The 25,490-nt window shown below is 38.6% G+C and overlaps 2 protein-coding genes across 2 annotated transcripts; one reads left to right on the plus strand and one right to left on the minus strand.

Annotated features, from left to right (window-relative positions):
- The first annotated feature begins 825 nt into the window (after window positions 1-825).
- On the plus strand, window positions 826-17,685 carry LOC134618673 (glutaminase kidney isoform, mitochondrial-like). Its single transcript, XM_063464172.1, has 18 exons — window positions 826-1,037; window positions 2,721-2,808; window positions 4,638-4,759; window positions 8,814-8,943; window positions 9,031-9,110; window positions 9,253-9,416; window positions 10,161-10,219; window positions 12,071-12,103; window positions 12,201-12,259; window positions 12,344-12,410; window positions 12,527-12,577; window positions 14,399-14,575; window positions 14,685-14,816; window positions 14,990-15,088; window positions 16,496-16,557; window positions 17,055-17,131; window positions 17,288-17,351; window positions 17,447-17,685. The coding sequence occupies exons 1-18, from the start codon at window positions 826-828 to the stop codon at window positions 17,601-17,603; spliced, it is 1,833 nt and encodes a 610-aa protein (XP_063320242.1). The 3' UTR covers window positions 17,604-17,685.
- A 2,924-nt stretch (window positions 17,686-20,609) lies between these two features.
- Window positions 20,610-23,910, minus strand: spryd4 (SPRY domain containing 4). The gene is made up of 2 exons (XM_063464449.1): window positions 23,750-23,910; window positions 20,610-21,521 (listed from the first exon to the last, which is right to left on the minus strand). The coding sequence occupies exons 1-2, from the start codon at window positions 23,880-23,882 to the stop codon at window positions 20,980-20,982; spliced, it is 675 nt and encodes a 224-aa protein (XP_063320519.1). The 5' UTR covers window positions 23,883-23,910; the 3' UTR covers window positions 20,610-20,979.
- Between the last annotated feature and the right edge of the window lie 1,580 nt (window positions 23,911-25,490).

Raw genomic sequence — 25,490 nt, forward strand, 5'->3', positions numbered from 1 at the left:
ACAGAGGTAGAAAATACCGTAGCGACAACCTGACTGCAACCTTACAGGAAGTATGTAACAAACAAACACAACACAATTAGTCATTTACATCAGTCCATATTTACATGTCATGACTAATAGAGGAACCAGTTGTCCTACTGACGCATTTATAATGAAACATTGCCTATATTCTTCATATAAAATGTGGAAAACACTGTTATTATTGTTGTTGTTGTTAAACACCATCATCATCAACATTATTAATAGTAATAATAAAAACAAAATAACAATTTAATAGGAGAAATATATGTAAGATTTTGCATAAAACAAACAAAAAATATGAATTCAATATTGGACATTGGATATTGGATGTGTTATTCATACAGTAAGAAACAAACCATTTTAGATTGTTTTCTTTAAGTTATATATATATATGCCTGAAAATGAAAACAAAGCTTGTTTATGAGCTCATTCCAGGTTTTAACTCCATTTGATCTCAATTTATAAATATTTTTGGATGGCCACTGGAGGGGGAAAATATAAATCCCTGAAAAGTGTAGAGAATATAACTTTTTCTCTTTTGTTTAAATGAAAGTGATTTAACTTTGGCCGAAATTACATCAGTTTCATGTCGGTAGGTGCTGGTTGTTGACCCCACCATGCTGCCGGTGTCACAGCCCCGCCCCGGAGCAACAGCCTCTACTTGATCCCGTCTGTAAGACAGCTGCTGCTATTAAAGCTCCGAGGACCAAGGAGCGCAGGCCACAGATATCTCTCAAGATCAGCTACTGGAGGAAAGAAAAAAAACTACTTTGAATTATTAAACGTTGAGCCCTACTTATCACAATGCATTGCCTGAAAAGTCTGAGGACAGCTAACCCGGGAATCCTGCAGCTATTTAAAAATGCAGGGATCTCTGCTAGAGTTGGAGCTGACAGCATGGTTTTGTCCAGGACTCAGCAACCTGTTCTTCTCCCCTGCTGGGCAGCAGCATCACCCCACACCCACAGAGCCTATCATCACCAGCAGGGCCCTGATGTGGACCAAGGACACACCAAGTAGGTCACAGAAGACTGTCATCATTAATTAGCCAAAACATCATTCAGTACTTTTATTTTTACTACAGTACTCTCACAATAAGAGTAATAATTCTACTAGCATTAGCTGCTTAAGTTCCCCTCAATATTCAAGCTTGTAGTAACAGGTGGCCACACAAACTAAAGTAAAATTTGTCAGAAAAGTTTCTTATTTGGTGGTAAATAGTCTTACCTTTTATGTAAAGCTGGGAAGATTCACCAATGAAGTCTGTAAGATGTAAAACTGCAGCTAGCAGGCAGCTAATGTTTGCTAATAGCTGAAAAAAACGTTTGCTTTTGTCCAGAGGTTAATAAAAGCATTAAAACACATGCATGGAAAGCAAACTTTGACAAAACAGTTGTAATACTAACAATACGGCAGTGTGCCAGGTCAAGAAACAATATAACAGCTGCTTCCCACAAAACTACACTGAAGGCTATTTTGAAGCTTTTGTCGGTGTGGTTACATTTGCTAAGTCAACAAGCATCAGGAGGCTTTAATGCAGGCTAACTGAGACTGGGCTTCCTATTTGACATGACCCGTGGCCTAAACTAAAATTATACATTTTTAAACAATAAAAGCTAAACTGAAATGAGCAAACCCAATACATTTTAAATGTAAAAAATGTAAAAAAAAAAAAAAATACATATAAAGCTAGGCTACCATAACTCATATTGTGTTTAATTAGCAGGCCATCACTCCTTTATTGGCAAAGGAGTACTGCCTGGTCCCCTTTTTCCTCTTTATGCTGTTCACATTTTCACTGTTTCAAATTTTTAAATATGTTGATTTGATGCTTTTCACTTACCTTCAGTGATTTAAGTAAGTAATGTATAGAGAGTAACTAAATATCTCTAATTTGGGCTGCTGGTCAAACAAAACAAGAATCTCTGTGTCTCTGTGTATACAAAAAAGTAATTTGTAGATTAAATAATAAGTATTTGCTAGTGATAAAAGTTACTCAATTGAGAAATATGGCATAATTGAGGCAGTGAATTCATATTATTTGATATAACAGCATTTTTTATTTAATTGGCACCAAATTACTTGTCAGACTTAAAGCAGTTAATTTCCTTCTTTATTCTGCTAATTACCTAAACACAGACACATTAAAAGTGCAGTGATTAACACTATATAAAAGTGCATATTCTGTAAATCTCAAGTGATCATTATTATGTATATAATTACAGCAGGAAAGATGCAAAAATTGCTGTAAAAAGGAGAGTGACACCATTATCAATCTTAAAATGACTATGGTGCTGTTACTTTGGTTTCTTTGGAAACTGATCCAGTCACCCTTGCTAACTCTATAACACTTCATGACAAGCAGGTTAATTGTTTTGCCCTTCTTATAGATGCCCTGTTGTCATTAAAATTGATAAGTTCAATTATATTTTAATATATCTGTCTGCATATTAATTGTATGCAACACTCCAAAAACTACACTGTATATTTTATGTAGATTTTTTTTAAATATACATGTAGTTAAGCCTTCTCTAAAACAAAGTTTATGTTAGGATCAAAGTAGATCGCTGGAAAAACGCCAGTATTTACACTAGCTTTATGTTGACATAAACTTTGACTCATTGCTCATGTTCTGACATTGAAGCTTGTCCACATTTAAACATCAAAACATATTGCGTGTGTGTTTTTTGTTTTTATAGAAGCAGGTTGATGTCCAGCATGGAGGACCTGCTTTTCTACACCATCACTGATGGCAAAGAGATGATCCCTCTCTCCCAGTTCATCTCTGTACGTCAGCAGCACATTTACACTTCCTCTGTCACGCCGAGCACTGTTTTGGCTTTTCATGGCCCATGTGAACATACACAAACACACTCGACTACACCGTTGACTTTAATCAAATCAACCTTGGCAGTGCCATGTTATCCCACAACAGGAATCCAGAGCATCTCCACCTGACTGAGGAGTCCGGTTTAAAAAGTGTCTAGGGACTTTCTTATGCAATAGGACTATATATAGTAGCTGTGGCACTAAGGACCAAAGTAATTAGAATCAGAGAGCAATATTAATTGTTCACATTAATTTTTAATTATTATTTTGCCTTTAATTACAACAGGACTTTACAGTTGAGATGTTGTACTGGTAGATTTAATAATATTAGTAGATTAAAGGAATTTAATTTAGGAACCAGCACCTACTATTTCCTTACTTAATCTTGGGAGCATTATGAGGTTCCTGTCAGATACATGAGGTCCCACTAAGCTCACACATTCAAAAAAGTCATGCTTCTATGAACAGATATGAACCTTTTTATATCTTAAAAGTCTCACAAGAGCTCAGGTTACTGAGAAGTAGAACATAGACTTAGAATATAGAACATAAACTCAGAGTCTTTTTCCCTTTTCACCTGTGATGGGACATGTTTTACAGACAGCTGGTGACTGTGGTGTCTATGACAACTCAGTCTTTTTAAAACGGAGCGTACATTAAGGAGGAGAGACATGTGTCAACACAGGTGACAGCACAAATGACTCGGTGTGTTTGTAGAGGTTACTGGAGCAGAGATGGAACGGGAAAGTGGTACTCGGTGTCCCTGCAATGGAAATAACAACTGCAAAACACATTGACCCTAATAGGTTCAGGGTGTCATAAAACGCTGGAAACCTAAAGCAGGTGATCTAAAAAAGGCAGAGTCAGGACTTTGAGTGCAGTCAAATAGTTACATTTGCTTAGAAAGATTTCTAAGTGAGTAAAGTGACCCAGAAGTATATGCATGGCGGCCATAATTAGAGATGTTTGAAACCTCTAAATCTCTAAAAAAAGCTACTTTGGTTCTTCCTTTACTTCCTTCTTTAGCAAAGGATACACTGGGCCATCATTTGTGAATGGAAAGGAGATAATTGTATAAAAAAGTGGTGATGAACAGCTTGTAAATATTAATTATAAGTGTGTTTTCCACTGACCCAATTTTTTTCTTCTGTTTTTTTTTTTTTTTAAATTTTCAACAAGCTGTTAAATGCACAACTGAACGTCATGTTGCTGTTAAAAAACAATCTGCTTCATTTAAAAGCTGTTGCCTTTCGCTAACATATATTTATAAAAACTCTTTATATCAAAAATCAAAAAGTGTTTAGGGTTTGCTGCGTTTCAGTTTAAATGAGTTCTGTCTGTTGTGCTCACAAACCCAACCCTCAAACAGTCAACTGAAGGGCTCGACTCTAAAATAGACTCAGGAACACTACAACAGTCTAATTTCAGCACTTCCTACAAGAGCATGTTTGGAGCCGCGTGCTTGCTTACAGAATCACTTACCAGTCAAAAGGTGTCTCACTGGTCAGGAGGGTTGTACACATGGTGTCCCCAAAATAGACCCACATGGTACATACAGTGACTGTCACTGTGACTTGCGAGAGGGATTCCAGTGATCTGGTCTATGCCTGTATTTCCTCCTCTCTCCCTTGTGGCAACACCTGAAGCTTTGCAGCTCTTTCACTGTACATGTCCTTGACACATGTTTAATATTCTTACATAAAAAGCTTTTTCAGTGTGTGAAAGAGTATGTCAGTAGGTCACTCCCTTCTTTTCTCCCTTGTGTTTCTTATTTCCCTTCTCTGCAGGCTTTAAGAAAAACAGGCTTGTTAACATCTGACCCTCGGCTACGCGATTGTGTCCATCAGATGCGACAATCCACACATGACTCAATTGGGACAGTCATGATGGATAAGAAGCTTTTCAGAAGGTGAAAAACATTGTGTATGGTGATTTAGTTTAGGGACACAGTTGCTCAATACTTGAAAACTAGTCAGAAAACCTTCAGTGAAATATTCAGTAAATTATAATCTTTCAAATAAAGATTGAGTAAATGGGTGTTTGTTAGTGATCTGTGATCAGTGCTGTTTGAGTCCAAGGGCCTGACAGAGATGGGCGTTTTATGGCCGACAGCTGCAGCTAACAAAATCACGTGCATGCATGCCAGCCAAAGCAGTGGAGTGTGCTGGAAGACAGGGGGTCTCTGGGGCTGTTAATGAAAGGGCATCATTCTGGTTTGGCTCCAGACTGTGGCAATTACATTAGCAGGCCCAACAGATCCGTAAGTGCTATGCAGGCTGCTGACCAGACATATCATTTCATAACAGACTTGTGTAATTCACTCGCTCTCTTCCTTTGGCCTGGAACAGCACAGGGTTAAATAGTCTGACTATCTCTGTTAAAATTAATTGGTCATTTCTGATTTTCTGTGCTTGTTTTCTAAAATTTGTGAGGTCATCTGTTCCTGAAGAACACTCAAGAGCATACTATAAATATGCTACTAGAAACAGAGAGAGCTAGCTTTTATTTTTTTAAAGAGATGACCCGTATGAATAATGGAAGCTCTCTCCACTCTCTTTTCCTGGTGTCCCAAACCTCACGTTAGCATCGTCTTGGATTAGTGAGGCCTCTGGGCCCAGATATTTTAGTTCAGAGCTGTGACAGAATGTGCATACCTTTCCTTGAGAGCATACTGCATTGCTGAGCAGTTAACGCCACACAGCAATGGAAGTCTATAATAACTACTGGATGAGTTGGTATGGGCAGGTTTGTTTACCCTTTTAGCTGAATGTCAGTTGGCCTGAAACAGGTTACTTTGAAGCCTGCGTGTTGAAGATTTCAATTATTGATTGGTGTTTTAGTTATATAAACAATTTTTCAGGCACCACCTTTCTCAATAACTTCAGAATTTTCCGCTTGGATCAAAGAAGCTAAAGAAAATGTCTGGACTCCTTTTCTTTGAAAAAAGCCAAAGGTTAATCTTGTAAAGCCAAGTGTATCATATTTAGAGTTTTTGAGACTTTTACATCATCAATGAGTTTTCCTTTTCTACAATAAAACAAAATTGCAAAAAAGCCAAACGTAACAAATATTATACTCATTTGATGAATTAAAATATATACAAATTAATATTATTTAAGGTTCAATAAATGCTTTATTTCATGGTTCAGGTTTTTAAGGGTCTAAGCTTGGACGCTCATATTACAGAGGCGTGTTTTGACTAATTCTCAAAAACGGTTATGTAGTAATACAATTAGAGCTACATATAACTCAGAGTAAACTACTTAATATAACTTTTAGCTTATCACAAAGGTGCAATCAGCCATTCTGATGTATAAGCCATTCAGTTTATACAGTACTGTGCAAAAGTCTTGAGTCAGTCCAATCGTTAACCTTTTTCAGAGGAATTATTTCTTTGCCATTTGACTTATGAATCATGCAAGGCTCAAGTAATGAACTAGTGTTGAGTCTACACATAACAACCCATAATAAATAAAGATTTTACTGTTACTAGCAGCAAAAGCTAATCGTTTCTTCGTATTTCTTTAGATTAATCCTTGAAAAATGCTAATGATAACAGTTTGATTGGCCTAAGATAGTGTTTTTGCACCAACAAGGTGATTCCCAAAGACTTTTTGTTGAAAATGTAAGCATGTACAGTGCATAGTGTGCTCTTAAAAAAGAAGTGAACTGGAAATATGGAGTACAAAAGAAGAAGTAGCAGGCATGAAAAACTATCTGCAAAAGATGAACAGTATCTGAAATTCATGTCCTTAAGAAATGGGAGAGAAATCCAACAAAGACCTGATACGGGACATGATGGATGGATCTGGACCTTCAGTTGATCCATCTGCTGTTCACTGAAGCTGCTGTGAAGAAAACATTCTTAAGAAAGGGAAATGTGGAGAAAGGTGCATTTTTAGTTCAAATCACTGTCAGTATTTTATGGGAAGGTCATTAGAAAACTACAAAAGTGAATGGTGTGTTTCAAAACACAGCAGAGTCTCTGTCATGGCTGAAAACACCACTGGCTGAAATGAGATTGCGTTTCAGCCAGTGGTGTTGGGGATCTTGAAAACTGATTTAATTATGAACTCAGAAAAGTCACATTGTGATGCAATACTATCTACAAAGTGTCTCACGGGCAACAGCTTCATAACAACATTCCCCAAAACACCATCAGTGCAGTAAAAGCATACCTGGATATAAAACACAATAAAACGTTGTTAGTCACAGGTTGGCCAGACAAATGTTGAACAGACCTCAACGTCAGTGAAGCAGTGTGGGATCGTCTTGACAGAACAGAACAAAAGGCAGCCAAAATTCAAATAAGAGCTTTGAATGTCCTTCAAGAAGACTGGACAACTATTTCTGAAGACTACTTAAAGAAGTTAAAGCAAAAGCTTGCCTCAGAGAGTTCAGGCTATGTTAAAGAATAGACCGATAGCTACTTTATTGATCCTTACAAGGGAAGTTGTTGTCTTACAGCAACAGGTTAAGAATGAAAAATAGTGCAGTCTACAATTTGCCTTGCTGACATTGAAAAGGAGGTGATTTCTTCCAGACCACTCCACAAAGTTCCTCACCAGCTTCCTGCACTCCAACTACTGCTTAATACACCCAACCACTGCACTGTCAATCTGAGCTGTACAAAGCAAACAGGAATGGAGATGGCACCATCCCCAGCTTCTCACTCAGCAGAAATGGTTGGATGGTATTAGAGGCACTGAATTTAAAAAAACAAAGCAAAAACAAGAGTTTCACAATGCCATCAGTACCATCCAGGTGAGGGTGAGCACACTGCAGCAGGTAGATTACAGCATTACCCACACCAGTAAGAGGCTGGTAAGCAAACTGAAAAGGGTCAAAAGTATGTTTCACCCGCAAGCTAAGAACCAGTCTGTCTAGCGCCTTCATGACATGTGATGTCAAAGCAACTGCCATGAAATCATTAAGGCCAGGCAAAGGTGCTGATCTCAAATATTGGCTTTCAAGCTTATTTAGAATTGCAGAAACTCTGTTTTTTGCCTTACATGCTGTACCTTGATTTGTTTGCAAGTTTCAGTAAAATCCTGCACATATTTTTCCTTTTTTTTCTTTTTTTTAAGCAAAATGCCAAGACATGAGTGAAAGCTCAATACCTTTGCACAGTATTGTATGGCTCCATTAGAGGACCTGCTAGCTGTACAGCTCTTTGTTTGATTAAACGTCCTGAGAGTCACTCTGAGACAATATCCTAGACCAAGACCGCAGTCATCAAAAACCTCACAAAGCTCCACCTCTCCACCAAATTTCATTAAATTTAACTTAGTACTTTAATCACGTAGCTCTGTCTCAACTCTTGGCTTAGCGAAGTACCCAAGAGGCACTGTAATTGTTAATTGTTTATGATTGGTGTTTGCTGTTCAGCGGTTTCTGTTGTCTTATGTGTGAAGCTGAGGTGTAGTTGCTTGCCTATCTCATATCACAAAGAATACGTCTGATATTAATAATCCAAGTAAGCCAATATTTCCCACAATTTCTGCTGTAACTTAACACAGCAGAGGTAAAGGGATTTTATTTGTTTATGAAAACATCTGAGTCTCCATTACACTTTATTACACAGGATAAAAGTCCTGTTTTATCACACAGGTGTGAATAATAAAATTTATTAAATCCATTTGTCTGGTTCAGTTGTGGGAATTGTACATGCTGCATTTCTGTCACATTGACATGGCTCCCTGGCACAGAACCATCTTTGCATTAGTATATATAATGTCTTTTAAACTGTAAAGGGTCATAATGTCTGCCATGAAAACACTGATCGGTACCTGGATTTACTCACTGAACGGCTTTTATTTGGCTCCTCGTATTGAAGGGTGGTTTTATGGGGAGTGTTTTTGCTACAAAGTAGCTTCAGTGACAGTTAGGAATATAAAAATTTACTAATTAAGGCGTGCCTTTTAAGGGTTTCTTGACCTCATTGTAATTGTGTCCTTTCGTAGGTGTGTGGGCAACAACATCATGCTGCTGACTAAGGCTTTCAGAAAAAAATTTATCATCCCAGACTTTGAAAAGTTTGTCAACCAAATTGATACGATGTATGACATTGCGCATCGGCAGGAGGGAGGACAGGTAAGTGCCAGACCAACACGCGTATTGATTTTAGCATGTGCGTCATCATTTTTTAAGCTCACTCACATGTTTCTTGTCTTTATGCAGGTGGCTGACTACATTCCACAGCTGGCTAAGTTCAGCCCTGACCTGTGGGGTGTATCTCTGTGCACAATCGACGGACAGAGGTGCAGTATCAGTTCCACTTGTTCTACCTCTTTCCATTCTCTAAACCTCCACCGTGTGTACTGCCTCACTAACACGCCTCCATTTTTATTTTATTTTTTATTTTATTTTATTTTTTCTCCATTACATCCTCATGTCATGCAGACACTCTGTGGGTGACACCAAGGTTCCCTTCTGTCTGCAGTCATGTGTGAAGCCTCTGGAGTACGCCATCGCTGTGCACGAGTTTGGCAGTGAGCACGTTCACCAGTTTGTGGGCAAAGAGCCAAGTGGTCTCAAGTTCAACAAACTGTCACTAAATGAGGAAGGCAAGTGATTTGCGTAAAGAACCCCATTTATGCTCTCTGCGGTAATAACATATGAGTCAGAGTTTACAAAAACATCTGTCCCTCCATTTTTTCAAATGTCCAGACACTGCTGCACATATTGTTCTGTCCGACCCAGCGATCAGCACGTGCGTGGTCTCTGTGAGGACATTATGTGGATGGGAACAACATTACTACGCAATTTCAGAATTGAAAACAAACAGTTATGTGTGTATTTAGCTGCAGTTAGAGGGTTTGATGGTTATTCCCGCCTATATCCAGTTAAGAACCACAGTTAACCTAATGTCCCAACAGAATACCCAGAGACAACCCACACAGGCTGTGTAATTTTTTGCTTATTATTTCTTTTCCATCACATTAAAGGAATGCCAAAAACATCCTGGAAATATTCTCTGAATGCAGAGAATATTGCAGTCAGAAATGCATGTCTTTGTTAAACTTCTAACCTAGAAATATTCTTTGAACATCCAATCGGAAACATCATTAGAGCTTGTAGGTATAACATTTACAAATGTTGTATGAAATTTTCCTGCCAGCTGGGTTACAATTAAAGTACCTGCTCATCTGTAAAGCAAATTGGATTTTACTGCATGTCTTCAGTTCATTAGCCGTTGCTGCATCCTAAGCCCCCAAGATGAAATTTATTCTCCAGTCTCAGCAGTCTCGGTTTATTATTCTTGTGGTTAGGAGCAAATCAGTGATAACATGCTCTCATTTCTTGTGCAGATAAACCACACAACCCCATGGTGAATGCTGGAGCTATTGTCATCAGTTCTTTAATTAAGGTAAAATCTAAGCCCTAAATATATTGATGTGATAATAAATGCTTTCTGAATGCACATGTCTGTGTTTAAGAATATGCACATAAAATAACTTTACGTAGTTGTCGGTCATTAAATGAGGTTGTTGGGGCAAAACAGAGGAGTCTCTCAGGAGGCAGCTGGTCATGACCAAAAATAGGTTTTCCATTTTTAAACCCAGTCCTTATTAAATGTTTTCCCTTGAATTAGTACAGTGCAGCATAGTGTTCTGTAGCCTCTCCAGAGATTCACAGTTCAAAGGGGTAATCACTTGTTTAAAAGTCTGTACAAAGCAGGAGTGAAATAGGTTTTGCAAAATATGTTTTCTATCACGTATGGTTTCATTTGGGTTTTAGCTGCCGGATCAACACGAACTTGAAGTTGCCCAAAAAATAACTCTCTTTCAAAAAATATACAAACTCTCTTTTTATTCCTGTAGCCAGTGCATGAGTTGGGACGAGCCCTGTATGGTTTGCAATCTTACAAAATTTGCAGTCATTATGAAACCTGATTTTGCCACAGTTTGCAATCTTTGTGTGACCTAAGCAAGCAAATCCCTTTAGTGGTACTTTGCGCAGTAGAATATTCAATATAAAGACAATTGTGAGCTGAATGTCGTGAGCTAGTTTAGAAAATTGCTTTTTTCATGGGTATGAAGCGCTAAAGAAATACACAGCTGAACGCCACAGATTGCTGGTTTCTTAAAGGTCAAACTATTGGTGATGTAATGTTATTTACAATGCAAAGTTCTAGAAAGCAACACTTTTATACCAACTAGGTTAAAGTTTACTGAACAAACTCCCTCCTGATGGATAACGTCAGCAACAGCCATGACATCCTTATCTATTGGCTGGAGATTATATCCCCCCCATAGTGACTGGACTAAGGTTGTTACCACCTGACTGACATCGCATCAAACTTATCTGTGATCTTTGCCTTTACTCCAAAACATACAGTCATATATGGTCGTGGAGGCTTTGCTTATGTTGGTTTTTGAAGTCTCACAGCTGACTCTTATCATATGTGGGCCAAGTGCAGCTGCAAAGGAGGGGAATCGGTCTGGGGCTGACAACAGGGCGTGTGCATGCTTGTGGCCAATTACGGCCCCCAGAACTGAAGGTGTGTTAGCCAGCCTCACAGCTCCATGTGTTTAGAGGGGGCAATACTTGTGTCAACATAGTTTATTCAGTGTATTTGCATATAGTTTATATTTACACTGCGGAGATTATATACTTAAAAAGCATTTATTTTAGACACAGAAAAGGAAATTAAAGGCTAAAAGTACAAAGTATATAGAAGATGCAATATTTGTGCACATTCGGGAGTGCATAAATATTGCAAAGGTTTACATATCAAAGTTTAACATATCAAACATTTGTATGTTTTGGTCAAAAAGTAGTTTTCATATTAGGTAGCACACCAGAGATAAATTCCCTTGAAAGACATAAAGCTTACTCTTTTAGTGGTCATGAGATTTAGTCCTCAGGTCTTTCCTTGAACTCAGTGATGTCTACTATCATCCTTAACCTTTCTAGGTAAGGCCATTAAATATGAATGTAGCGCCATCCCCTTTTGGTACCTCTACAACACGGTAATGATCATCTGCTGGTCCATGAAATTCAAGCACAACCATAAGCAGCCCTCACGCCACAGCGAGCACATTGCCACGTGGGCTGGCACGCTCAAACACACCATGTGCACGTCAGATATTGACACACACCCAAGATCAAAAGTATGCTTCAGTGTCAAAGCACTCAAACACTGCCATCTGTAGGGACTTACTGACTCTATTGAGCTGGCAACAGAAAGTTATTTTTCCCTCTTCTCTTCTTACAGCCTCATTCAAATAAGGCTGAGAGGTTTGACTATGTAAGTAAATGTTTTATTTTTAGAAATTTTTATTTCTAGTCCCTTTTTGGTATTTGTTCTTCCTGCTCAATGGTCTCTAAAAGTGATGTTACTGCAGGTGATGGAGTTCTTGAAAAGCATGACTGGTACAGAGTATGTGGGCTTCAGCAATGCAACGTGAGTGGCCTGCTGCAAGAAATGTAAAAACTATTGTCATTCTGTGCCCTGAATGATGGTTTTCATATTGCTGTGTGCCTGCAGTTTCCAGTCAGAGAGGGAGACTGGTGACAGGAATTTTGCCATTGGGTATTACCTCAAAGAGAAAAAGGTGCGTTTATTATATTTGGTGTTTTGCATACAATATTAATTACTTCAGAGGTTATTGAATTGAGGTTTTAAATTTAATTGAATAGTATATGCTGACTCTAATCTTATTCCTTGCAGTGCTTTCCTGAAAATGCAGATATGATTGCAGCTCTTGACTTTTACTTTCAGGTGAGATTGTCCTTTAAAGTGGTTGTAATCAATATTTTAGGATGCGTATGCTAGCAGAGCAGCTCCCTGTCAGTTGGTCCAACAGTTTGATCCAGATTAAACACAACTGCCAACAGTCATGATGTCCACATAATGAATCTTTGTCTTTTTACCCCTTTTTCAAGTTTACAATTGTCCAATAATCTATGACACTTTGCAGGTATTTAAATAAACATCACTCCCACGAACCTCAGCTTTAATATTAATGTTTAGCTAATTAAGCAGTGTAATTAGAAACCTCAAGACTATTATAGGTCCATAATTTACTGGACAGTGAAACTTCTTTTTCTAGGGCAAATCTACACTCTGCTACAGTTCACTGCCTCTGTTCATCACATCACAGTGAATTTTAAATCAAACAATCAATATGTGATTGAAGTACATACTTCCAGCTTTACTTCAAGGGGTTTTACAACAATTTTCCTTTAACTGTTAAGGTACTACAGACATTTTTATCAAAGCATGCTCTGTAGCATTGAGATGATTGACTTGGCTACTGAAGATTATTCAATTTCTTTACCCTAAGAAACGTTTTGCTTGATTATGTAGTATTTTTTGGGGGTCATTATCGATTTGCTCTATGTAGTGCTGTCCTGCTGTTTTGCAGCATTTGGCTGAATCAGAGCGTAGCCCTCTACGCTTTTGCAGAATTGTGCAGGCTTGAGTGGGGTTTTTTGGCAAAGTTTAGCCTTCCTGTTCTTGAGTGTCTCTTGGTTATAGACCTTGATTATGATATTCCTACCTCCTGGAAAATGTTTTTCACTTGGTTAGATGTTGTTAAGCTGCTTTTCTATAATTCGGTTAGTTGTCAATGTCATACTTTGCCTCTCCGAAACGTGAAATGGGCATGCATGCAGAAGTTGCAGTACCAGCAGGGCGAGATAATATATTTGAAGCCAAGGAGTCTGTAGTGAACAAAAAACCTGTAAAGTACATTTCAGGGTCCTTAATTGTCAGAAACGATTAAGCTAGTTCCTTCTTTCTTCCTTCCTTCTATCAAATTTTTTATTTGGCCACTTCTAAAGTTTTTGCCATCTTTGTGATAGGTTAATTTTGTTTTTTCAGCCAAATGATGGCATGTCTGCAGCTCTCATATTTAAAAGAACAGTAAAAAGCCATGAAATACCCATTCAACACTTTGACTCAACTTTTCATTTGTCCTGAAATAACAGGGAAACATACCTCAGCCGACCCTGAAACTTGTCAGTGAGTTGTTCAATTGCTTTTAAGCTATTGAAAATCAGAGCCTATCCTTGAATTAAAGCTGAAGTTTGGTTTAAAATCTACTGTGGTAGTACACAGAGGCAAAACTACAGAAATTGTGTTTTTGACCAACAAATGATGGACCTAACTGTACCTGCTAAGCATCAGCGAACCATTAGCATTTAGCTAATAAATTAAATAAAACAACCTCACCTCTTAGTGTCCATAGATTAGTTATAATGATAAGATCAAATTTTCATGTGCACCATGAAAAGTCAATCATGGTGACCAGAATTAACACCTGAAATTTACATGATTTAGCTAATTGATCTTTTTCTGTTATAGTTTACTGTCTCATCTCTTACCAGTCTTTACACACAATCTTTTCTGCACCAAGAAACTGACATAGTTGGCGACCAGCTGATCAAAAAAGTGAAGGGTTAAACACTAAAACTACTATAGAGCAAAATATTTCCCTCAGAAGTTTCCACATGGCCAAAAGAATCTGTAATGTAAGGATAATACAATAAGAACAATATAGTCCAATTCTGTGAATATTTTTTTTTTCTTAAACTCCAGCTGTGCTCCATAGAGGTAACCTGCGAGTCAGGAAGCGTCATGGCTGCCACGCTGGCAAATGGGGGTATTTGTCCAATCACAGGCGACCGCGTGCTGAGTGCCGAGGCAGTGCGCAACACCCTAAGTCTCATGCATTCGTGCGGCATGTATGACTTTTCTGGACAGTTTGCCTTCCATGTGAGTCCCTGTACTGGAGGAAGAAAATAGATGTTTTTGAAATCATAGAGCACTAATCATGAGATATTGCTTCGAGGTTTCAGATGTTTTGTTGGTTGTCCTTGTCTAGGTGGGCTTGCCGGCTAAATCTGGCGTTTCAGGTGCTGTACTGCTGGTGGTCCCCAATGTCATGGGTATGATGTGTTGGTCCCCAGCATTAGATCGTCTGGGAAACAGTGTTCGTGGCATTCACTTCTGTCAGGTATGCTTCTTAAACATAATGACATTTTGTTAAGTCTTAAATATTTACATTTTGTAATAGAAGCTGAATGTTCATGTCTTCTTTGTGTTTTTATGATAAAAAGTTAAAGATCAAATATACCACATGTTATGTATGTCATATTAATTAATGTCTTTTATTTTTTGATTCATCAGGATCTCGTGTCTTACTTTAACTTCCACAATTACGACAACCTGAGGCATTTCACTAAGAAACACGACCCGAGAAGACGATCAGATGACGATGATGATCCAGTGAGTTTAGTGCAACAAGTGTAGCCAGTGCTTTCTTTTCAGGTGACTGACTAACTAAGGGCGTTTTCACACCGATAGTTTGCTTCCTATGGTCTGAGTCAGAGGACGAGTTTGTAAACTTTCCCATTTGGTTACTTCACAAAACTCACAGGACTTTCAGTCCTCTTATATTAGCCTAATGTATCTGTGGAAGGCGCAACAAAAGTAAATACAGGAAAGAGCTGACAAAAGTGGTTATCTGACCAAATATAAATAAAGCATCACACATCATCACACATTTGGAAGCAGTCAGTCGCCAACTTCTTAGTTGTTTTGGTCTGCACCATGTTCACATCTGCACAAACAAACCGCACCAAAGAGAGAGAGAGAGAGAGAGAGAACGTAAGTTCAATGTAAGCAGTCTAAACAGCAGAGGGGTGAAAACACCCTGAATGACTAACAATATACTGGAGCCATGTTATGCTCATTATCAAGGTTCATATTTGTAACCTTGGTCTCAAATAGAGTCCAAGGTTACAAGTATAAGGATAAATAGTCCTTATTTATCCACTCCGTTAAACAAACAGATTTATCTCCCTTACCCGTCTTTTTAAAAAAGCTTTCTTCTGATTGGCTGCTGTCAAAAACAGAAGGTTTGGACAGCAGGATCTGTGATTGTTTAAAGGCTTGATTGTTTAACCTCCTAGGACCTGGCGTCCACATATGTGGACATCACATTTTGGGTTATTTAGACCAAAATACTCAATTTTGCTCTACAAGGGCCTGATATCCACTTACGAGGACATTATACTGCTACTGTTCTATCGAAATTTTATATGAATATCCTCATATATGGCTCTCATTTTTCTTAGAAACAAAGATTAGGTAAAAAAAAAAAAATCTGCCAATTCTTTGTTTTTACATTCATCAGGTCCCAATCAGCCCAAATATCAAAGAGAAATTAAAAATGCATGCCGTGGAAGAGTTCGGGAAAGACACTTTATACCACACATAAGATGTGGAATTTGCGTAATCACACTCTTTCTGTATCGCTTCGCATCACCTACAATGGACCAGTTTAAGTATTTAGCTGCCCGAGTTTTTTATTCCCAAATTCTGCAGTTTTTCTCCTGTCTCCATTATTGTTGCGACCTTGTACCCTTTTGATGAGTTGCATGATCTTGACTGTGACTGACTGTGACTGTTCTCAACCATCTGTGTTTAAGATGACATAATTAAGGAATCCCTTTCTTTGAGCCTAAAGGAGACAAAATGCATCTGAAACTAAGATTCTAGAGCAATCTGAAGGCTGAGCTTTAACATTATACAGATTGTCTTAATATGCAATACTTTGGCTATGTTTAGTATGAGCATCCAAAACAAAGCAGATACGACCACTCTCACAGTGTTTGTTGTTTGATCCATTAGAACAAGTCAGTGGTAAACCTGATGTTTGCAGCATACAATGGTGACGTCTCTGCTCTAAGAAGGTAAGTAAAACCTGGATATAATCGTTTTTTTAGTTTTTACCAGAAACGCATAAAACTGTTGTATGATGCATTCTTACATGAGCAGATTTTTAGGGCGTCAATGCAAATGCATTTTCCTTATAATGTGGCATCATTTAAAAGGAAACAACAGTGTCACATTGTTACAACAAAGAAATAATCACTTTTTGTGCTAAGTTTGCTTGTTGTCATACTAAATAAATACATTTTAACATACTGTATGTTAACAGTGTTTATGTCCAGCTAGCTTGTCTGCTGGCTTTAACAGACCTTTATGAGGTAGTATCAGTCTTCTTACCTAATTCTCCATAAAGAAAGCGAAAAAACATTAAAGAGCATGTTAGCTGCCATATAAATGTGATTTCATCATGTAACTGTTTCTCACATACATGGTTTCTGACAGTTGTCCTTCACTGGAGTTACAATAACCTTTTCGTGTGCGTCTTATCTGCCATCCCGTGTCCTTGTTATCCCCCCAGGTTTGCCCTTTCAGCTGTGAACATGGAGCAGAGGGACTACGACTCTCGCACAGTGCTCCACATCGCTGCTGCAGAAGGTAACACTTTTCATTATTATTTCTTTCATTGTTGGAAAATCCTGGCTTCAACATTTAAACAAGTATAAATTGACTACAGCATGTTTGGTCTTCTGTTCTTTGGGCTCTGACGTTGGGCTTGCTGCATTTTTTTTTTTTTTTTTCCTCTCTTTTCAGGTCAAGTGGAAGCTATAATCTTTCTAACCGAGATATGTAAAGTGAATCCTCACATGAAGGACAGGTAGGAATTTAAATTGTCATCTCCTTCATTTGAAAGCAATAACACTAACTTTAAAAAAAACATTCATGTCCATTTTGCACTCTGTTACCTGTTAGATGGGGGAATACACCTCTAGATGACGCCATGCAGTTTGGCCATGAAGTTGTTGTTTCGCTCCTGCAAGAGTACCAGCGTGTGTACGATGACATTGACTCACTGAGCAACACAGATGAGCAGAAAGCCGCATTTGATACGCTGAAGAGCATTGTTTAAATCTACTAGGGATCATGAGAGCTTGCAATGAAAATTAGTCTTTTTTATTATGTAGCTGAGAGGAATGAAAGAGAAGTGAGACTGAGAGCAGTGATGAATGAATTAGTTCAACTTAAATGTGGTAGAAATGTTACGTGAGCATCGTCTCATAGACTGTGAAAAGCTGTATCTCTTTGCAGACAGAAGGTTTGTATCAGAAAAGCACTATACAAACAAGCAATGTCAGGCTTGTGTGGAGAAAAATTACATTGATTTATATTGTGATTTGGACTGCGTTGAAACTTTAATGCTTTTTTTATGCTCAGCTTCCGATAGATAAATGAGATGTAAATATCTAAAATGCTTATTTATTTTTAACACGGTGAGATGTTGTATCATCTGCCTTATTAGTGAGTAATTTAATCATAATAATAGGTTTATGCTTCCACTGAAATGACTGTAAATATGCCTAAAGCTGCTTTAATAATTATTCTACCTTGACAGGATATGATTCATAGTCATGGCAAAAAGAAGGGACATCCTCTTTAAATTATAAGGTTTTAATATCTTGTAGATAATTTCTGGAGTAGGACCACACCTCTATACACACCCCTTCTAGTTCTGTCTTTATATGACCCCCACCCCTACACTACAAGCTGTTTGTTCTTGATTTTGTCTCCCAGCCTTCCTCTCTTTTTCAGTTCATGCCCTCCTCATTTTTACCTTGGCATCTGCCCTACTGCAAGTCCCATCTGAGGCCTTCCCCAAACCACAATCTCAATTCATATTCACACCATCTGCCATTATCTACTAGAAATGCTGTAAAACCTAAATGTGATGTGGTTCCAGCTAGTGAAAGGATGTTATGAAAAAACAAAACAAAAATCCAAAAGCTGTGTGTGGAAAAACTAGGTAGAGCCTCTCTGCAGCCATAGGAATTAAGGGGGTAAATAGCAGCCAAGTGCTGCTAATCAAGTGCACTTAATTAACTGATGATCAGCAAGTTTGACCACCTCTGTAAAAGCAGATGTTTAGACAGTTTGCAGGTCTGAAGCATTCAGGTGTGTTAACACAGTGCCAAGACTCTACAGGCCTCAGTTAGACAGTACAATTAGAAAATGACAGAAAATGTCTTGGAAAGGTTTCTAGGAGAAAGCCTCTTCTCCCTAAAAAGACGTTGTCAGCACAACTTCAGTTTGCAAAATTTAATCTGAACAACCCACAAATGTCCTTTGAGCACAAGAGCAAAATGGAGATATTCGGTCAAAAAGCAAAGAGCTGTGTTTGGCAAAAAACCAAACACAGCATACCAACACAAACCTCACACTAGCTTTTAAGCTGGATAATGTAGGGGTGATGATCAGTCTGACGGCTAAATGTCAGCTCACGAAACTGAAAAAACAGAAAAGAATGAAGATGTCACAATGATCCAAAGTCCACAACTTAACACTGGTGTTCCAGCAGTTTCCAGTTCATGGCAGACTTGAATCTTGGTGGTTCCTGCACTCTTCCTGATCATCCTAACTAATTTCCCTTTATTTAAATGTAACAGTTTGGTTCTTCTTCCTGAACTTTGCAAAGTGGTGACACATCCAAAAAACCTGTACTTGTGAACAGTTTGAACTTATGATCTTAGAAACTGCAGTTGTTTAGAAATGGCTCCAAGATACCTTCCCAATTTCTGTGAATCTGTATTTCTCCTTCTTACATCTTCACTGGGCTCTTTGGACTTTACCATTGTTCTGAGTATTGGTCAGTTCAATGAGTGCTGTCAAACAGACTGTATATCAATGACCAAGCATGATCACTAAGGAGAAGTTAATAGGCCTTATCAAGTCAAGACACTGTAGTACATTAAGCAGTGTATTTCACCCTGTGTGGATTAGAAATAATCCAAAATAACTTCAACTCATGAATCCAGTTTTTGGATTTTAAAGTCATTAAAGATTTGTGCTGTATAATCATTCCACGCTGAAAAAGAACAGTTGGAAGAAATCATTCATGCTCACAATGACTGTTATGTAAACATCTGACCATAACTGTTCAAAAAAACCTTACAACTGGCAGGGGCTGTAATTTCTTTTTACCATGACTGTAGTTAATGTCTGATACACTGAAAGGACCGTTTCAGTCAGTTTCATATCAGAATCCTGGTATATCCAAATTAGTCTTTATAGGAAACATGAGTAACCTATTTTTTTTCCCCCTATTTTCCTGTGTACATGATCATGCAGTAATTTCTGATCATCTTTGTGCAGTTGTCTTGATTTCTTTCTCAGCCACAAGATATTCAGAAAAGGTTTTGACATGCCACACTGTTCAAGTTTCTGCTGAAGTACGTCAGGCAGATTGTCCACGTTTCTCAAAACCAGGATGTTGATTATATGTGAAACATATAAAATGGGTATTAATGCCCATGGGAAACACTCTTCTTTGTCAAGGCTTCAGTTTACTCTGCTGATGCACTGTGATGTGATTTTGTTTTTCTTTTTTGCAGTTCGAAAAACACTTCTCATTGGATATTCTTGTCAAACAAATATCTGAATGTGTCAGGTGCTGGGAACAGTGTACATTTGGGTTGACACAATATGTGAATGTGAATATAAGCTGTGCACATAAATGAACGCAAACTTGTTTTATCAGTATGCAGACCTGTGATGATTTCACTGCACTTCATTTGCAACGTGAACTGTTTTCACACACATGAAGTCTGGAAATTGTTGGGATAATGTCCAGTTTCCTTTCTCAAATGCAGCATTCAACAGGAGACAGTTCATGTCCTCACAGTTCTCACTTCTGGAAATATTCTGGTTTAAGTGAGGGTGCTTCCTGCACAGTCTCCTCATTCTAAAGAGGGATTGAATGACGAGCGTGACTGTGTTGTTGCTGAAAAGTTCATGTGTGAAAACGGCTTTACCTGCAATGAAAAAGCAGTTTCCTGATTTGTATTAAAGCCTTAAGGTCACTGTAAATGACAAACTGTTGTAAATAAAAGAATGTAGAGGCAGCATCAGTGAAGTTATTTTATTAAATTTGAGTGTGAACATTAGCTTGAAAAATGCTTTGTGTTGACTTAAGTTTGCAAAGGTGGGTAATGCCAGCACATTCAATGTAAAAAAACAAAACAAAAACAACTTGGCAGCTGATGTTCCTCTCAGAGGTAGCACATGAGGTACACTTATAATTGCCTGAGGCTTGATGACATACAGAGTACTGGATGGTTAGAAAACATCTGGACCACACACACACAAAAAAAATGTAATTAAGGTAGACATGATGCATAAAGATATTGCTTTCTTTTCTCCACTTTAAAGATACTGTTGTCATAAGTACTGCCATGGTAACAAGCCTAGCCTGCTACTTTTCCCGGCCTTTACAACGATCACGCCATCCAGCTTCACATCAGGCCTTCGGGCTCCTCCAGACCCGAGTGTGTGAGCAGCTCCCCATCCCAAAGTCCAAACGCCGGGCACAAAGGGGCCTTGAACTGACCCCTAAAGGTGTGAATGATCCTGGGCTGCTCCACGTCAACCAGCCCCAGGAAACCCCCTTCACAGTCAAGAAGGATCCCAACACGGTCCGGCTTGCCCACCAGTGTCACGGGAACTATCTTATTGCTGGTCATGGCAAACCACTTCCGCTGAGCATAACCAAACACCCAGGAGGAGCTGTTGGTGCCCACGCAGTCGTCTCTGGACATCGCCGCCTCGGCCACACCCAGACGAAATTCTTGAGACTTTTTCACCGTCACCTCCCAGTAGTGTCGTCCGCTGCTGATCTTCTTGTCGCCGAACACGACAGCCCAGTCTCTGAAACGCTCGGGGTCATCTTGGACCTGGCTGGGGTCAAGGCCCATCATGCGATAGATGACGCCTGTGTCTTTCTTGAAGAGGTCCAGACTACTGTGGGCTGTTCGCTCGTCGAGTCTGAACTGCAGACCTAGAGATAAAGACACAACAGGAATGTATCTTTACATGATTCATTTAAGTTTGATATCAGTTTAGTGGAAGAAAAAAATCTCTTCCATCTGTGATTTGCCTGCCTGTGAAAAAAAGAAAGCAAAAGAGCATGGGCTACGAGAAAAGTTCAAACTAAGCAAAAGAGACTTGTATCCTTTAAAAAGTTGACCTTTATGACTTCTCCATTCTTTCATATCAATAAAGAAACCTGGACCCTTTGCATACCAGCTTTTCTAATACTGTAGAATTCAATTCTCAAAAGATGCTGTGATCCGGGCTATTAGTTATCACTTTATTGTGGTTACACTGAGATTTGAGGGGGGGGAAAAAAACAGATGTGCAAGCAGTCCCAACTCATAAATAATATTTAAATCAATTCTGGGACACTGATAGCGCAGGCCAACAGTATTTGAATACTAACACACACACTCCACTGAGGAGTGATTAAATAAGTTGACAGCTTTAAAAATATATGGCCTCAATTACTAGGTGCTGTAGGTCTCTTTTGCAAATGCATGTGCATCACTGCAGGCAGGCCCGGGATCCTCTATTATAAAGCCATGCTGTTTTAATAGATGCAGAATGTGGTTTAACATTATCTTGCTGAAATATACGAGGCCTTCTAAGAAGAGACGTCACCGGATTGGAACATACTTGGCTCTAAAAACCTGTATATACCTATGGTGGCATTCCAGCTGTGCAAGTTGTCAGATCCATATACACTTAAAGCAGCTTAATACCATCGGAGTTGTAGGCATTTGAACTGAGCATTGATGAAAAGTCAGACGGTCCCTCTTCTCCTCAGATCAAAGGATGTTATGTCCATGTTTTCCAAAACGAACTTCAAATTTCAATTTAGGTGATCACAGAACAGTTTTCCACTTTGACTCAGTCCATTTTAAAGTAGCTTTCAGAGACAACAGCAGCATTCCTGGAAAACGTTCACATATAGCTTTTTCTTTGCATGATGACAGACCTTTAACCTGAATTTGTGATGGCACAGTGAACTGTGTTCACAGTGATTTCCATGCCTGTTTTTTTGTTTGTTTGTTTTTTTGCTGCCTTAGGGCCTGAAGATCACAGGCACCCAATACAGAATTTGAGCTTTGTCCCTTGCACACAAAGATTTCACCAGTTTCTTTAAATCTTTTGATAATATACACTGTAGATGATGAGATATTCAAAGTCTTCGCAATTTTATGTTGAATAACATTATCCTGAAATTGTTCCACAACGTGTAGATTAATTTGTTTTGCAGACTGGTGAACCTCTACACATTTTTACTCCTGAGAAACTCTGCCCTCTCCAAGATGCCCTTAATGAACACTTACTTTCCTAGTCTTTTCTTATGTGTTCACTTGCTCACCCACTGAGTCAAAGTGGCACCCCTTGTGCCAACTTTTTTTAGATATGTTGCTCGCACCAACTTCAAAGTGAGCTAATATTTTTTCATTAAAAAATAAAAAAACAATTAGGAATAAAATACAGGTTTATGAGATTTGCAAATCATGCATTCTGCTTTTAGACAGCTTCTAAACTTGCCAACAATTATCAGTGCATTACTTGGCAACTCGAAATGTTAAAAACCCTGATTTTTCTCCCAGGTTTAAGCCCATTGGTCTGTTGTACATTATCGTACAATGACTAAACTGACTACAGTAGATCTTAGTATGCAACAGGTGCTCAAGTGTTTTCTGAATACAATGGACATTAGAAAAGTAATAAAACTGCTCATTTAAACGTACATTTACTCAGAAAAACAGGAGCAGCAGCACATGAACTCTGCACACATTTGAACGCAGGAGATTAATGCACCTATTTTCGGACAGTACTTGTTTCGCTGCTTTTTATTTCAGTTTAAACTTCTATTACTTCAACACTGTGCACACATACTATGGTCTATGTTTATTTAAATTTTAGTCCCAATGGGCGTGAATTTCAGGGCACAAAGACAGCTACGGCTCCGTGTGAAAACATCAGTCAGGCGTATCCGCACAGCTTTCTTTGTTTTTGCTTTAAATATGAATTTATTCGGATTTTATGACCACTTACAGCCTTTACTACTGCAGAAAGGGTAGGCCATGACGGAGAACCCAACCACACTAACAAACATAAGACGTTAGCCGTCAGGTTACGCCTGTTGAGACACTGACCTCTGAGGGGGCGGGCTCAAAAGCTAACCTTTCTTTAACCACTACATTAACTCACTGCTGGCCGTGGATGTGGAGATGAAGCAGGTCCTCGCTGGCAGGTTGACAGCCCGCCTGTATCCGGCTGACAGGGAGGAAACAGTGCGTCCTGCCAGGCGACAGACACGAGCCGCACTCACGGGCATCGCCATGTTTTCGCTGCGGCTGCTGCTGTTCACATGTTTTAGCTCCTTTTGCTCATCAAATGTAGCAGCTGCGCGCTCTGCCGCCCCCTGCAGGCCTGGAGAGTAGCACCGGCACCCACGTGGCCAAAACACTGATCAGTACCACGGACAGCAGCCTGCCTGTTATCAGTGTTCATCAATGATCCTTATATAATTGATGCAATATATATTACTTATTATATCCATAATAAATAATACATTCAGTAATATAAACATCATGCAATAAAGCATTTAACAGAAGGGAGCAACACTTTTGGAATATTTTAGTAATATTAGATTCACAACAATACATTTTCAATATTAATTATTAGTTTAACCTTTAAACAGCCTAGTAGGTCATTTATGGCCCTAGCTGTATTTTTCTATGTGCAGTTGTGATATTTTTAAGAGCAAACATGTTTTCTTCCATGCATTTTTCAATCTATTTTACAGGATTTAGCCCACTGCGTGGCATGGATAATACATGTATGTATTTCAGTATTACTGAATTATTATTAGTATTATTGAATGTGCACATGGATGGTTGTTGGTCACTATATAAATGCAACTGAATTTAATTGAATTGCACTAAAAGAGAGGTGAAGCCAGGGTGGAGCAGGTAGAGATGTGTGTCGGGGGTGATTTGTGACAGAAGGATAGCAACAAGAGGAAAAGGGAAGGTTTACAAGATGGTAGTGAGACCTGCTAGGAATTATGTTTTGGAGACAGTGCCACTAATAAAAAGACAGGAGGTGGATACTCAGATCATATATCAGTAATTATTATTATTATTTATTTGATGTGACCAAGATGGACAGGACTAGAATCAGAGGGAGTATCACAGGGACAGCTCAGGTTGAGCAGTTTGGAGACAAAGTTAAAGAGACTAGAGTGAGATGGTTTGGACAACTGCAGAGGAGGGACGGTGGCTTTGTTGAAGAAAGGTTGTAGAAGATGACGACGCCAAGCAGGAGGATAAGAGCGAGCTCGCAGAAAATGTTCATGGATGTAGTGAAGGAGGATATGCAGATGGTTTGTGTGACAGAAGAGGATTCTTAGGATGTTGTGAGATATTTTTCGATGCTCGACTGTGATGAAAACTGGTTAACATTAAACCAGTTCACAGAAACAAAACCATAAAACCTGAAAAAACTACTGGTCCAAGTAAATTATTAATATCCTTCTTAAAGAGTATCTGACATATACGCTTGTTATGGATACCATTTCATTTCCCAACATAAATAGCCAAAGACTACTTAAAATACTGACAGGAGCTCCATGTTGGTAAATAGTGAATTCTTTATTCACTCCCATTTTCCACTTCCACAGCTTAAAAGTAATCATACCAGTTACCATATTGGAATCACCCTGTAATATAAATATGTAATAATGAGCTCATAATATACAGCATAAATAATATGAGATCGTATTGTGAAATATAACGTCTCTCAAATGCCAACTTCAGTTTCTGGTGGCAGCTGAATTTGTTTAAAGAGTAGTAAATGGAGGAAAAATATCCTCTGTACAACATCAGCTTCAAACCAGGCAGTGAATCAGTACATGAAATATTCAGATCCTTTATGTAAGTAAAAAGAC

The sequence above is a fragment of the Pelmatolapia mariae genome, linkage group LG20, assembly GCF_036321145.2.
Source record: "Pelmatolapia mariae isolate MD_Pm_ZW linkage group LG20, Pm_UMD_F_2, whole genome shotgun sequence".
Lineage (NCBI taxonomy): Eukaryota > Metazoa > Chordata > Actinopteri > Cichliformes > Cichlidae > Pelmatolapia > Pelmatolapia mariae.